At 32.4% G+C, this 15,350-nt stretch overlaps 1 protein-coding gene across 1 annotated transcript; it reads left to right on the top strand.

The window, feature by feature from the left end:
• Positions 1–10,759: 10,759 nt before the first annotated feature.
• LOC147384958 (protein GL2-INTERACTING REPRESSOR 1-like) lies at positions 10,760–11,876 on the top strand. The gene is made up of 2 exons (XM_086425949.1): positions 10,760–11,184; positions 11,287–11,876. Exons 1-2 carry the CDS (start codon positions 10,975–10,977, stop codon positions 11,662–11,664), a joined length of 588 nt encoding a protein of 195 aa, XP_086282075.1. The 5' UTR covers positions 10,760–10,974; the 3' UTR covers positions 11,665–11,876.
• The last annotated feature ends 3,474 nt before the right edge of the window (positions 11,877–15,350 follow it).

The raw sequence follows: 15,350 nt of genomic DNA, 5'->3' as shown, positions 1-15,350 counted from the left end.
CCATCAACCTATCAATCTTTCAAAATAATGTACCAATCAACCTGTCTCCCTCTTCGCCAATAATTTTTTTAATTCGTATACTAAGGACTTAATAGATTGGTCTCTATATAGGTTGATCAATTCTTGATACGCATAAAAAAAAAAAAGGTAAATTTTTTTTTTTTTTTTAACTTTTGAAAGTTAAAAAATTTGCTTGAATTCATTTCAAAAGTGAAAAAACTATTAACTTCTTAAAAAGTAAAATGAAATTATTTTATATTTTCTAAAAGTTACTTTCTCCCAAAATTATTTTGTTCATACCTACTCTCTACGTTCTATCCAAACAAACGATAGAAAAGAATGAAAGAGTCATACATGACTTTTTTTCAAAAAAAATTTTGAATTTGAGATCAATTTTTGTGTGATACTTGCCTTGAATTTATTTTATTTTATGTTTTTTATTGAGTTGAGTTTCAGGTGTCTTCATATTTGGTCTTGAATTTGATTTTTTTTAATATTTTTTTATTTGTTTTAATACATGGTTTTAATTTATTTATTTTAATAGTCGCATGCCTAGTACAAATTATATCGAAAATTGGTTTGCTTTGTACATGTTCATGGTTCAGTCTAATAGAAATGAATCTTGTAACACAAGTCCAAACCCAGGGCGGAGCCAAGATTTTGCCAACCCGGGGGGAGGGACAACCTAGAGTGGAAATATTTTCCTAAAGGCAACTAAGAGTGAAATGTTATTTTTGTGGGTGCAAGTAAAAAAATAAAAAAATGAAAAAAAATAAAAATAAAAATAAATTATAAGGGTAATAATGACATATTTTTTTTATACGCCGTCGTTATCAGTCACAATCGCCCATGCATTCTTAGAGTTTGAAAATTCTTATGGGGCAAGTGTCCCCATTGTAAATCCACCCGAAGCATAGTGCCACCTTGGGATGATCTAAGTTTGTCCTCGTTGGGTACCTTGTGATGACTCCAAAACCTACAAAAAAATTAAATTTGAAATTTATTTCTTGCATACATAGAAAACTTGCAAGAGTCTGTTTGGATATATTTAAAAAAGTAATTTAAAAAAAAAGATTGAAAATTTAAAATAAGTTTGAATTCATTTTAGAAAATTATTTTTAAAAATAAAATATCTTAAAAGAAACTACTTTCTACCTTATAAAATTACTTTCTTTTTAACTACTTTTTACCAAAACAAGACCTAAATATAGGATTGATGTTAGTCTTCATGACTTGTACAAAAAAAAAAAAAAATGAAGACATTGTAAAATCACTCTCGACCCCAATATTTGGAATATAAGGTGAGACAATTGTCACCACTGCCTCTCTAAATGTTTTCTTTACGCTACATTACTGGCACCAAGCCTGGATAGAGGATTGCATCAAGTTTATAGTTAAAAAATTTGTCATTTCCAAACACGAGTTTTGATGATGTGATAGTGGCTTAATGGGCGCTCCACAAGTAAATCATGTCGTTACGGATTTGATTTCAAATTTAAATTCTTGGTAGGTAGAGCTAGAAGAATCTGAATCCTATACACCCAAGGTGGAGGAATGAAACTCTCCCCCCACACCTCAATACATGCCATATAAGCCACAATCTTATACGTTAAACCCTAAAATATATCTCCTTTCAAAATTTCATGAGTCCGGATCTTATGCACTTAGGGTGGAGGATTGAAACCCTCCTCCCACACTTCAATATATGCCAGTTTATAAATTAAAACCTAAAATATCTCATTTTCATAATTCACTTGGTTTGTGACTTACGTGACATGTAATAAGGTGTAGAAGGAGGGTTTCAATCCTCCACTTAGATGTACAAAATCTGGACTAAGTCTGGACCCTATACACTTAGGGCGGAGGATTGAAACCCTCCTCCCACACCTCAATATATGCCATGAAAGCCGTAATCTTAGAAATTAAAATATCTCTTTTTTCATAATTTTCTTTGGGTTCTTCTCCACTTGGGGTGGAAGATTGAAATCCTCCTCCCACACCTCAATACATGCCACATAAGCTACAATCCAAGGAAGTAATGCCTATAATATCTCATTTTTTAAATCTCCTTGAATTAGTGTGAGAGGAGCATTTCGATCCTCCACTCCAAGTACATACAATATGGACTCTTTTCTTGAATTGTGGCTTAGGTGACATGTATTGAGGTGTGGGAGGAGGGTTTCGATTCTCTACCCTAGGCGTATAGGATCTGGATTCGGAACTAGAAATACATGAAATACAATTCTCGCACATCCACGCATCCACACATGTGGAACTATTAACCTCAAACCATAGTAACAAAAAACGATGATTTAAAACAAATGTGTCTTGCATCTCTAACGATTAAAAAACAAGAAAAAAACATCGTTTTGTTCCTAAATTTTTCTTTTTTTTCACGTTTTTCTCACAAGAGAAAAAATTAAATATTTTCTTGTTTTTTCAATGTGGGATTTGATACATAATAGAATTTGGTGACTCATAAATATAAAAAATTGAGATTTGATGATAATAATTTGATTTTATGAATTTTCATTATATATATATTTCATATATTTTTTTATCTTTTATTTTTATTGTTTTTTCCCGTTTTCAAATTTTTTCTTCTAAAGTTTTCCCTTGCAAATTTAAAGCCATACTCCGACTTTGTGACTATGCCTTAAACGGTATTTTAGGTAGAGCCTCAAAGGTACAACTGAGGTGGAAAACTATTTTTGGGTATACCATGGACATTCATCACAAAAATGAATCCCGAGAAATCAGTCTTAATGTCTAGAAAAAGTGTGTTTTTTTTCTCACATCTCAACCATACATTTGATTTTATGCCTCAAGTGTCATTTGAGCCTCTCTTTTTTTTTTTTTTCTTATCGTGGTATACCCTACTCGTGAATCAACTCAAATAAAAATATATAAAAATTATCAATAATTTAAAATTATTTTTTGTGTTAAAATAAATAAAAATTATTATTATTAGCTCTCCACGAAGTTATTACATATCTTTTAATAACTTAATCGAGTTTACAAGTCGTTTCGATGATTTGATCAAGTTGACTCAGAGAGCTCGTTCCATCAAGTTTAGAGCCCGAATCACCTCGAAATCCAATCCGATCAAGTTCAATTTGACTCAGCCAAGTTTTAAGTTGACTTGATGAGCTTTAAAACTTTGATCCAATCAAGGATAAATTACATTAATCATCATTAATGAGAAACCATCAAATAGTCCAACTAATTAGATTTTTTTTTGTATTTGATGAGATCATCATCATCATAATGAAGGTAAGGGTTTATATAACCAAGGTCAACGGAACGTGGACCACTGGATAATATTAAATTAGATCTTGTTTCATACATCGTGATTGGTGATTGAAAATTAAAAACCATTTAATTCTTTCCAGCTCCATCATTGACTTCCAAATTTAATTGCCAACCCCTTAACATTACACATTTAATTTACAGTACCCATTTATTAATCAAAAAGTAAGATTTTGATGTAAGATTTTCTCATTTATTTTTTTAGATAATCAAATCAAACGGTCAAATCAAACATCATTTTCTGTTTGGGTCCATCACTGATTGGTCAAATATTCACTCGTGTTCAATTTTAGTGACTTTGTATCGAGTTTTGATGCGGATGATGCGCATCAAACTCAAGGACCATTTAATCGTAGACGTGATGATGAGTGTATTAAACATCCCCTCTTCTCAAGCCGAAAATTAAGAGAGAAGTTAATGGCACTCTTTCTCGTGAAGCGAGTCAAACAAATGCTAATGGTGAAATGACTATAATGTCCTTACATTTATTTAGTAATGACAGTTGTAATCTAGATGTCCATTAAATTGAGTGAAAAGTAATGGAGAATTAGAGATCTTCAAGTCAACTGTATTTGATATTTCTAACCAATTTCTCATATAAAGATAAATTAGAAACTCTTTTAAATTTTTTTTTTTTTTTTTAAATTTATAATTTTACTACTTCAAAAACCCTAATCCTAAATCCTAAACCCAAAACTTAAATTTCCGAAAAATGCAACTAATGATAATCCGATGCTCCATGACCTGGTAGTTACAGAATCATAAATATTTTTCTTGTGTATCCCGTAGCAAAGGATCTATGGTTCTGTGATGGGAACGAGCGTCTGAAAAAAAGAGCGTCGAATAATCACGACTCAGAATATACATGATGTTGCACATCTTCTTCGAAGATTTTCTTTTGAGTTGTTCTAAATTAATTTCGTTGGACACTAGACTCAACACTATGCTAACGTGACAATGGACAAAAACCCATAGATTGTTTTCCTTGAGAAATAAGGGGGAAAAAAATCTATAATTCTCTACCCACTGTCACGTCAGCAAAGTGTTGAGTGCAGTATCCAACGAAGTCAATTCGAAGGTGGGTATTAAACTCTAGTTGTGATATTGATACTCTAGGCTTTAACCAACTTGGCAAGCTAGCTCTTTTTGTCTTTTTTTTATTTCGAGAATTGTTAGTGATGTTTATATGTATGAAATTTAAGAAAGAAATTACCTAAGAAAAAATAATAAAAAAATTATACACGAAGAAATTTTGCTATGGGACTTTCTTAAGAGGCTTGATGTATAGAAATGAAGGAGTGTTGAATTTATTTTTATTTTTATTTTTAATGTTATTAAGAGTACATAATTATCCCGTGTACCACAAACAATAAATTAGGTATATGTATCGTTCCAATCATCCAATCAATTGTATAACATCATAAATCAAATGATCTCAATTGCCTGAATTGAAATGTGAGCCATGAACTTGAATTTGATGTTGGGCCAAAATAGCTTATGAAGGGATGTTGAAGAAAAAAAAAATTGTTCACCATGCTTTTCTTGGTCATGACTCATGACGTGACAAGGTTTTAGAAAAATTTACCATATTTTACAGGTGGTAAATTTTGTAAATTGTTGGAAAAAAAAAAAAAAAACTCTCAATTTTTAAAAAATTATTCAACCAACAAATTTTAATATATCTAATTTCATAACTATTTAATTTTACAAATCCAATAAACAATGAATATGTGCAATATTTCCTCGGGGTCACCTGAGAGGGTGTTCCCTCACTTACCTGGTGTGTGTGATGTGTAGGCGTTGTACATGCCTGGGGAAGGGTCCCATATGTCTTGGTTCCGGCTTTGGCCCTTCTGTTCCCCCTATTCAAACGTAAGTCTAGACACTCCAATTATTATTATTTTTTAAATATATATTTAATTTTACGACAATCTCATTTATTATTTATTTATGTAATTTTCACTTTCTTCTTTTCATAACTCATAAGTTGGAGTTGTTGGATTTACAAAGACACCCACCTAAATCATAAATAGCTGAATAGTTTTCACAACATGGCACCATGATTCACAGCTAAACAATATAATAAATAAATAAGAATAATGAAATGGTCCACTGATATACCTTTTCTTTATGAAATAATGATTTTCAAACTACCTCTTTGAAATACTCCCCTTTTCTAGTCTCTCGACGTGGTATGTGATAAAATCGTAGATTTTCTTTTCGAGATACACAATTACACATATTTACGGAAATGTGTAATTGTGCATCCCGAGAAAAAAATCTATGATTCTGTCACATGTTACGTCAAAAGAGTAGAGGGGGAGTAAGAAAATCGTGACTCTTTCTTCTTTTATTTTTTGGTTGCTAGACTACTCCATGGGAACATGGCCTTTGTCAGCTCACATAAAAACCTAAATTAAAGTTCTTTTACTAATGTTACTAAAAGTAGTTTCTTACTTAATAGATTTACTAAATTTTCAGTCTCTCATTTACTCCATATTTAAACTTATTTAAGACCTTTAGTTGGTGTTTTTAAGACAAAAGTTAATGAGGCATTTTTTTTTAAAATTAAATAAACATTTCAGAATTATTTTTTTCCATAAAATTAATTCCATGTGGCACATTATTTAGATTCACCAACTTCATAATTATTGGTTCATTATTTCAACAATCCACCATTCACACAAAAAAAAAAATCTAGCATTTGAAGTTGTGCAAAGCTTAAAATGTCATTTAAAAAGGAAAAAAAATGATAAAATGTCATTTGAACCATAGATTTTTCTTTGGGATACACAAATGTACATATTTATGGGAATGTGTTGTTGTGTATCTCGAGAAAATCTATGGTTCTATGCATAACCACGTCCGGAGATTTTGGGGGGGGGGGGGGGGGGGAGTTCGAAAATCACAGACTCTTTGGGAAAAATATTTTGGTCAAGGAAAAAAATATTCTAATACAATCCGATACATTTGAAAAAACATTCAACATTTTGTGGTCAATATTTCATATCGTTTCTGATCGATACTATACTTTTCATATTTTTATCTATTAATTTGATTATAGCAAATCGAAAATACTTCAATCCAATGGCTAGAAAATCACCTATCAAGGAGTGAGTCTATGAAGGTCCACCAAAAAAGTGGTCCAAAACATCAAGTTAGCAGCTTAAAAAGAGAGTCATGCTAGGGTGACACAGGATTTACTGGGATTCTCACAATTCTAATATGGGATGCACACATAACCGTAGATTATTTTTAATCGTATCACGAGGAGACACTTCTATGGTTATGTGCGCAACTCCATGTCAGAATTGTGAGAATTGCAGTAAATCATGTGTCAAACCAGCATTAGTGTAAAAAAAATATATGACACGTGTTTTTGTTAGGTTGGCGTATTGTGTTTTAGTCAACTCGATAGTATATTATCACACACTCTCCCTCGATCATCAGAAAAAGTCTTATAAATTCACACGAGATGACGCCATTTTACCTCTTATTTATCGTATAGTGAGATACTGATTGAAATAGGATAACGTTGACTTAAAAAATTCTCCACCCGTGTACGTATCAAGTTGAAGAAAGTCAAATTAATTATTCCCTTGCCCAAGATGAACCGTTAAAACTAACGGAAAGTATTTTGTGTTTAGTTAACTAGTATTTAAATGATTGAATTGTTCTTGTACAGGTACAATGACATTTACACCCCTCTTTACATCAACCACTTTCTTAGTAGATTATTTTTATATTTCAAATAATTCATCGAGATTTGAAATCTAAATCTTGTAACTATTTTTTTTTTTTTTTTTAATTCTTTTATCTTAAATGCCCAAATAGAAAGTAAAAGCCAAAATTATCTAGCTTAAGATGATTTTGAAAACTTATCAAAAAAGTCCAATGATACATGATTCTGACTTCTATAATTAAAGTTATTAATAAAACAAAACATTATTAAAATGGTAAAAATGTCTAAAAAATAGAGTAAACGAAGAAATTAGACCTAAAAACAAATCATTCATAACTTGTTATGAACCTTGAAGATCTTAACACTTCCTTTCAAGATTGATTTTCTCATATAATTTTGACATCATTGCCCATCTGGGGGTTTGTGGGTTCGCTTAGGCTTATTAGAGTGAAAATAACTTGTCCTCAAGTTCAAGATGTTCAAGCATATGGTCCAATTGTATTTAAAAACGAGTCTTATTATTAGAAAAAAAAACACACACACACACACAAATAAGATATAAATATATACTAAAAATATATTATTAGAAAAATACACAAATGATCCAAAAATATAAAATTACTAAAATAGTAAAAATGAATTAAGCATGAAAATATATACTATTTAGCCCTAAAAGTAAAAAGAGAATTGACTGTGTCTGATGTTGAATTCTATAACTAAAGTTATTAACAAAAAAAAAAACGTTTCTTAAAAGACAAAATCATCTAAAAAAATAGGGTAAACGAAGGAATCGATCTTAAAAATGGAAAGTCCATAGCTTTCTATGAATCTTGGAGGTTTTGGAAGTTTTCATTCAAGAAGGGACCTCCTCGAATGATTATAATTTTATTACTAGTTTGGGCATGTAGACTCACTTGGGCTTGTTGCACTGAATGGAAACGTTGAGATCTTCAAGATCTATAGCAATCTATAAACTTCCATTTTTAGGCATGATTCCTTCGTTTACTTTATTTTTCCATTTTGAAAAAAAATTATTTTGTTAATAACTCTAGTTATTGAAGTCAGAATCACCCACCGTTCACTCTCTCTTACTTTTAGGATTAAATAGTTATTTCCATGCTTAAGTTATTTTTACTATTTTTAAATTGAATACATGCGAAATTTTTTTGATTAATAAAATTTATGTTCTTATTGAATTTTCTCTTTATTTTCATTTGGTTGGTATTTTGTGTGAATTAACAAGTTTTTTATGTCCAATTGTTCGATATTCTTTTGAGAATCAACGAATTAATTGGAATATTATTCTTCACTCTACATCATGTATAAAACTGCGTTTGTAATTTACTTTTTTTTTTTTTCTTCTTCTTTGAATTTTAAACAATTTTTTTAAAAAAATATTATAAATAATCAAATAAAATTAAATATTTATTTTAAGTAAAAATAAATAAATATCAAAATTTTGTCTGTTGACTTTACCAAAACATCTGATTTTGTAATTGTATTTGATCGATTTTTGAAGAAACATGATTTGGGGCATTTGATTTTTTTATTTTTATGAATTGAGTAAAGTTTGTAGATAATGAATTTTACGACGGTGTTGACCAAGGTCAAGTCAAAGGGTGTATCTCTAATATATGCTAAAATTAAGGATGTAGCAAAATTATCCAAAAAAATATAAGCAAATTACCTAAAATGGCGGCCATAATTTGCAAACAGCTTACAACTACTCTATTTACAAGGCGTATCTGCTTTTCTGTCCATATTGATTTTACTAATTAATTAACTTTAATTCTATGAAAATTTCGAATTTTTCAGTACATCTTCACAAGAAAATGAAGGAAATTTATTATTATAAATAAATGGTATTTAATAAATAAAAAAATCTGGTTTATCTCGCAAGCCGAAGAGCCGCCACCTAAACATGGGATGTCAGGTCCACAGCATGTGGGCCCATCTTTCATATGGGTACAGGTGGCACCTTGTTAACCTATGAGAGACCTTTTTGCTGTGGCATGGCTGCATCAGAAAGAAGTAGAAAATTATGAGATATTGAAAATTTCAAAATATCGTCTCATTCATTCTTTATCAGTCCCACCAATGACCAGTCCTATGCAAACGGGAAAAACTTTGAAGCGGCTAACCACTTCAAAATTTCTGTAGAACCCTCTTATTTAGATTACACGTGGCATATCTAAGAGATATCTCAAATATTACAAAAAGAATCTTGATAATATTAGGTTCATGTTGACACACGCCCCCATCACATAACCGTAGATCAATTGCCTCAAGATACACAAGAAAAATATTTATGAATATGTGTATCTCGAGGCAAATGATATGTGATTTTGTGATGGGGGCATAAGAAAATCATTGCACTTAGAATAATGATTTTCTGACTCCCTCCTCTGACATATGCTCTCTGATGTGACATTGTTAGAATCATAAATTTTCCTCGGGGTACACAACTATACATATTTATGGGAATGCATAATTGTGTATGCCGAGGAAATCTATGGTTCTAGCTTATGTCATGTCGAGGAGCGTATGGGAACTATGTCACAGGGGGCGTAAGAAAATCACGACTCTAAATATTAGTAAAAGAGTTGTGATAAACCTACGCACTAAAATGTACGTGATTGAGTGGCAAAGGCACAGAACCATAGATCTTTTTCTTAGAGACACACAAAGAAAAGATCTACAATTTCGTACCCTTGCCACGTCAGTTGCATACAGACCGTGTATGTGTCAACGTGTCCTTTGATCATTAGTCTTAGTAAAAATATAGGGATGTGAAATAATACAAAAATCCACATGTCATCTTGTGAAGAGGGTTTTATCAAAATTTTGAAGGTGCATGCTTATTTCAATGTCGGATACCATGCAAAGCCAATTTCAAAAGCACTCTCCAAGTGCCCCCACCTTATAAATTTGTTCAAATCATAGTTTTAAAACTCGAAGTTGAGTCCATGAATTGAAAGTGACATGATTCAAATGAAATTAATTAGATTTATAAATATTTAAAAATAAATGATAATATTTATCAATAGAGTTTCAAGTTGATGAGTTGACTCGACAATCCACTAACTTGGCTCATTGAGTTGATTCCATCAATAGGGTAATTTGCTAATACCTCCATAAGAAATTGATGTTTAGCCCTAGACCCAAAGCCAAAGGTTGCTTTTTGTTGATGAGTTAATGATGAAATTTTGATTTTTTTTTTTTTCTAGGAATGATTTAATTTTTAAAGATCATTGTGAATGATATTAAATTTTTACTTATGATAATTTATTTTTTTTGATAATCGAGTATCCCTGTGGACAATGAATTGTGTCTGTATCTAGCTTTTTGTCCAGTTCAAAGACCATGGTCTTATCCAAGGACTAGTCCCATGGCACATACAACACCTACACATTACACACACCAGGTAACTGAGGGTACGCTCTTGCGGGTGGCCCTGAGGAATTAATGCCCGTACTTAATGTTGATTTAGATCAAGAAAGCAAACCTAATACCACCAATTTCGAAAGGGGTATTACTAAATTAACCTTCAAACTATAGTTCAAATATAAAGCTAACCTAAAACCCAAATGAAAAAGTTCACACAAACACACATAGAATCCAATCTAACTCTTATTTGATTTACTTGGATTAGATGCTTTTGAGATGCACAAACTATGACTATAAGTTTTACTTGGATTAGATGCTTTTGAGATGCACAAACTAAGACTATAAGAGCAATGAATGAAGACACCCTACCCTTGTAATTGCAAATTTGTTTCCTACAATAAATACATTTCTCTGGCCTCAAAATTTACATTCATCTTCTATCAATCCTTCAATTCCATTCAATCCCCCTTCTTTCCTTCCCTCTCTGTTTCTCTCTCTACTTCTTTATACCCTCCACCTCTCCCCCATAATTAAATTAAGCTTTAAATAAAACCCTTCTCTCTCTCTCTCTCTCTCTCCTTTCAATTCCTTATATAATGGCCTTACATGTTCAACAACAACAGCAACAAATCCATGTTTGTGACAGTGGTGGTGATGGTGTTGTCTCTAATTCAAGCTTAAACCATCTCCCTCGACCCATATTAGTAACTCTTGATCTCTTTCAGCCCAAACCCATTTCGTCCCTGATCGAATTAGAGGAGCCTTGCCTACTGCCTTGTGATTGGCAAAAGTTCCTCAATCTTAAGGTAACATACCCATGTTCATATTTAATTTCTTTTAACTATTTATAACTAATTCAATTTAATTCTAAATTTTAAAAATATTGTTATATTTCTTCTTATTATTAGACCGGTGAGATCTACTATACAAATATGAGTCGAAGGAATCCAAAGCTAGACTTGAGGCTGAACCTTTCACCTCCAAGGGTGAACCCACTTGTAGAACAACCGAACCCATCGGTTACGACATCTACGTCACCAACATCGCCTACGATCTCATGTGTGTCATCTGAGTTGAACAATAGTGACCACTCGAATAGCCCCGAAGCGACATCGATGGTGTTGGTGGGGTGCCCACGTTGTTTGATGTATGTGATGTTGTCTGGGGAAGATCCCAAATGCCCAAAATGCAAGAGCACTGTTTTGCTTGATTTCCTCAATCCCAACCACAACAACAGCAGCAGCAGCAACAACAACAAGAAGGGTAAGAAAACAAGGAAGAATTAGGCATGTTTATGGGTTCAAATATTACTATTAGTTTTTGCTTCTTAGGGGGGTCCTTTTGTTTTAGGTTTTTTAACTTTTTTTTTTTTTTTTGGTTTCTCTAGCATAGAATGTCAGCAATATCATTATGGTAGTCTGTGTGTTTCTATTTTGTTTTGGGTCCTCCTTTGCTGAAGACAATGTAAACAGGGCTGACTACAATTGCTTAGGTTTTCTGATCAAAGGATCTTGGTTTATGTTGGTGTGTTGGCTAAATATGTGAGAATTATTTTATGGACTTTTCTAACCTCAAACAAACAATAAAATTACAATGTGTACGGTTGAGATGAAAGGGAATTATTGTATTTTAAGGTGCCAACTTACCATCAATGGTTAGTTGAGATGATAAAATGGTAAAGCTGATCAGGTTTGCTCCCCAGGTCACACCTTCAAATCTCTATGTTCCCCTCCACATAAAATGACTACATTTAAATGTTGAACATGTGTTAGGGTGGTTGGTATATGCGGCCCGCCTAAACGAAAAAAAGGTGCCAATATGATAAGTTGGTTGAAGTATGAAAGGGTTGATATCACAACTTGAGTTTAAAACCTATATTCACACCTACCTACAAATTACACACTACTAGTGGGCTTGTTTATAAAAATAAAGGAAAATAAATAAATAAAGAAAAGAGAGAGAGAGAGAGAGAGATGGAAGGGAAAAGAGGGTTTCCTAGGGCTAAATAGGACTTTCCTAGGATCCATTTTATTGAAGAACCCTAAGAAAATCCTCGAACGATGGCACATTTATTTGATTGAGAGCCTTTGAGGTTAGTATCTTTGACTTTACGGGACAAGATCTTGTTTGCTCATCACCGAAAGGAACATACTAGTCTGAAATGACATTTGTATTAGAGCATCAAAGGAAGGGTTGTAAGGGAGGATTCTTTGAGAATTCTTAGAAAAATATCCCTGAAAACAAGAGTCGTGCTAGAGTGACCTCAAGACGCACATCTTGATGTGAAAGTGTGTAGGAACCATAGATGCTTTTTGACTCATTACTCGATGAAAAGCAACTATGGATCCTACATACGTTCACGTCAGGATGTGTGATATGAGGTACAATCTCGAGGTCACTTTAACATTATTCAAAAAACAGTACCATTCCTTTAGAAACTAGTTTTTTTTTTTCCTTTCTTTTCTTTTATCTCAGCCGTATGTTTGATGAAGAGCCTTAAACCTTGTCGTACAGTTTTTATTGTACTTAATGTTTCTATCATGTGCTCTTTATTGAGACACCATGAATACAATTGTCCCCTACTCTCTTCTCCTTCCATACATGTAGACAACTAAGCTGAAGCACGTTAAATCTCTGTCTTTGTTTATGTTTGATTTCTTTACTTTTAAATGAAAGGAATTTCCTTGCTTCGAACCACATTTGAGTTAAAACATCAAACATCGGTCTAAGAAACAAGGAAAAATATATACGTTTTAGTAAAAATTTCTTAGGGATTTATTTTCTTGAGAATCCTTAGGAATATCTTCCCATGTCAACTGTAGCTTCGTGCGACGACGCCACCACCCACTAGTATAATTAAAGTAGAAGCTAATAAAGGGTATTCTTGAGAAGAAAGAAATTACCATATTCACATTGCATTAACAATGACCATGTGAAGTAATTAAGTGCATGGATTTATAGCACAGAAGGGCATTTGTGTCCACATATTTCAGAGTTGATAGAAATATACCTTAAAGCAATTATGTCTGGTCACTTTCTCATCTGTCTGTGATATTAAATAATGTATCTTCTACACAACTACACACATTATGTGTCACACACACACACACACACACACACACACACACACATATATATATATATATAAATGAAAAAGAAAAAGCTAATTTAATAATTAAGGAAAAAATAGCTTAAATGGTGTAATTAAGTAAATTAAGGGAAGGTAGAAGGGTGATTTGGGAAGAGAGAGGAGTGGGGTTGGGTAGTTCGAGCCATGAAGCATTGAAAAGAAGAAGCCCATTTGGATTGAATTTCCATTAATGCAACAGTAATTGAGACAGTTGAGAAAATAATGAGGGTATTACGTCAGATTGATAAATACAAATTTATTTCCACCTCTCTCACCCTTAGCTCCTCTTTCTCTCACTAAATGCCATCCTCTCTTCCCTTCATTCTTTATTTGCCCAACCTGTTTAATCCCTCCCCCCTCCCCCCTGCCCCCCTTTTTTTTTACTAGTTGTTGCCATCTCTCTCTCTCTCTTAATTATGGTTTCAAAACTATTCCGAGACCGAGACGTATTGTCCGAGTGGTCTCAGTATCAGGCATGGACAAGATGGACAAACAAGTCAATGTATCGGATAAGATTTAAAATTTCACGTTCATTTTTTTCATTGTTGAACGAGATGTCTCAAATGTATTGGAAAACTCGTTCGAGACGAGATGTCAAAATGAATTGTAAAACCATGCTCTCAACACTAATCCACAGCCCCACTCAAGAAAGATGACCATATTCCACTTTACAATAGAGAAATTTGAGAGCATTTGAGAAAATGGAGTAAATAGACAATGAATTAAGAAAAAAAATGGATGTTTTGTTACGATCAACGAAAAGTGATTACAATCTCAATTAGAAAAATTATACAAATTGAAGATTCTAAAAAGACTTGAAGGTATATAAGACTAATATAATGAAAGTATGTATGAACATACTTTCAACTTCACTAATAAAAGATGTGATTCTGGATAGAATTGAATCGAAGAAGAAGATTTATTTAACCAACCCCAACTATTTACATTTAAATATTTGACAATGATGATAGTATATGGTAAAAAGAAATAATGGGTTTTTGTTGATTTTCTCTTTGTTTATTTAGAGACTAGGTGAGAAGTTAAAGATAGAAAGTATAAACTTAACTATAAGGAAGTGTTCGACAGACAACAATAGTCTTATATGACTTAAAAGTTTTGGATTGGAATAATTTTTTGTTAAAAAAGCAGTCCAACCTGAAACTTCTAATCCCATCAAAAGTGGTTTAGAATTGTGAATCATGATTTTTTTATCGTTAATTTATAAATCACTTTTGATGGGGTTAGAAGTTTCAGATTAGGCTAAATTTTTTATGAGAATGATCATCCTCAAAAGAAATCAACTCAATCTGAAACTTTTAAGTCATATAGACCAACTGTAACTCCCAATGTTGACCCCTAACTTTGAGTGTCGAACGGGACTTATAACCATATTGTCATAGACAAGCCTAGTGATGTTAACACAAATCCAACACAAGATCTAAAGAAAATTGCATCATGGGCTTCATGTGGGACCCTTTTTGTACATGATCATGTTCGTATCCCAAAGAAAGTAATTGATCGGATGGTTGGAAAGATATGATCAACATGGCATTGACTTGAACTGAACAAAAGTGCGACATAACATGCACTTTGGGGCTTATTAATCACAATTATGTCTGGCCCACTTTTTCTTGGACTTGTAAACTAAGAATTGGTCTGATTGGTGATTTAGTAGTTGTGTGTGAGTATTTTTATTAAGGATTTACTTTTTTCAGGGGAAAGTACAAAATAGGGGTGTACTAAAAGTCAAAATTACTGACATTTTTACAATATTTAGAAAATGGTGGATATACCTAGGACTGCAACTTGGGCTGATATTAAACGCAACTAACAAAACCCTCA

The sequence above is a fragment of the Akebia trifoliata genome, chromosome 15 (genome assembly GCF_017979445.1).
Source record: "Akebia trifoliata isolate Shusen 1 chromosome 15, ASM1797944v1, whole genome shotgun sequence".
NCBI classification, from domain to species: Eukaryota; Viridiplantae; Streptophyta; class Magnoliopsida; order Ranunculales; family Lardizabalaceae; genus Akebia; species Akebia trifoliata.
The sequence above is the reverse complement of the archived record's forward strand: the minus strand, read 5'-3'. Positions and strand labels throughout refer to the sequence as shown.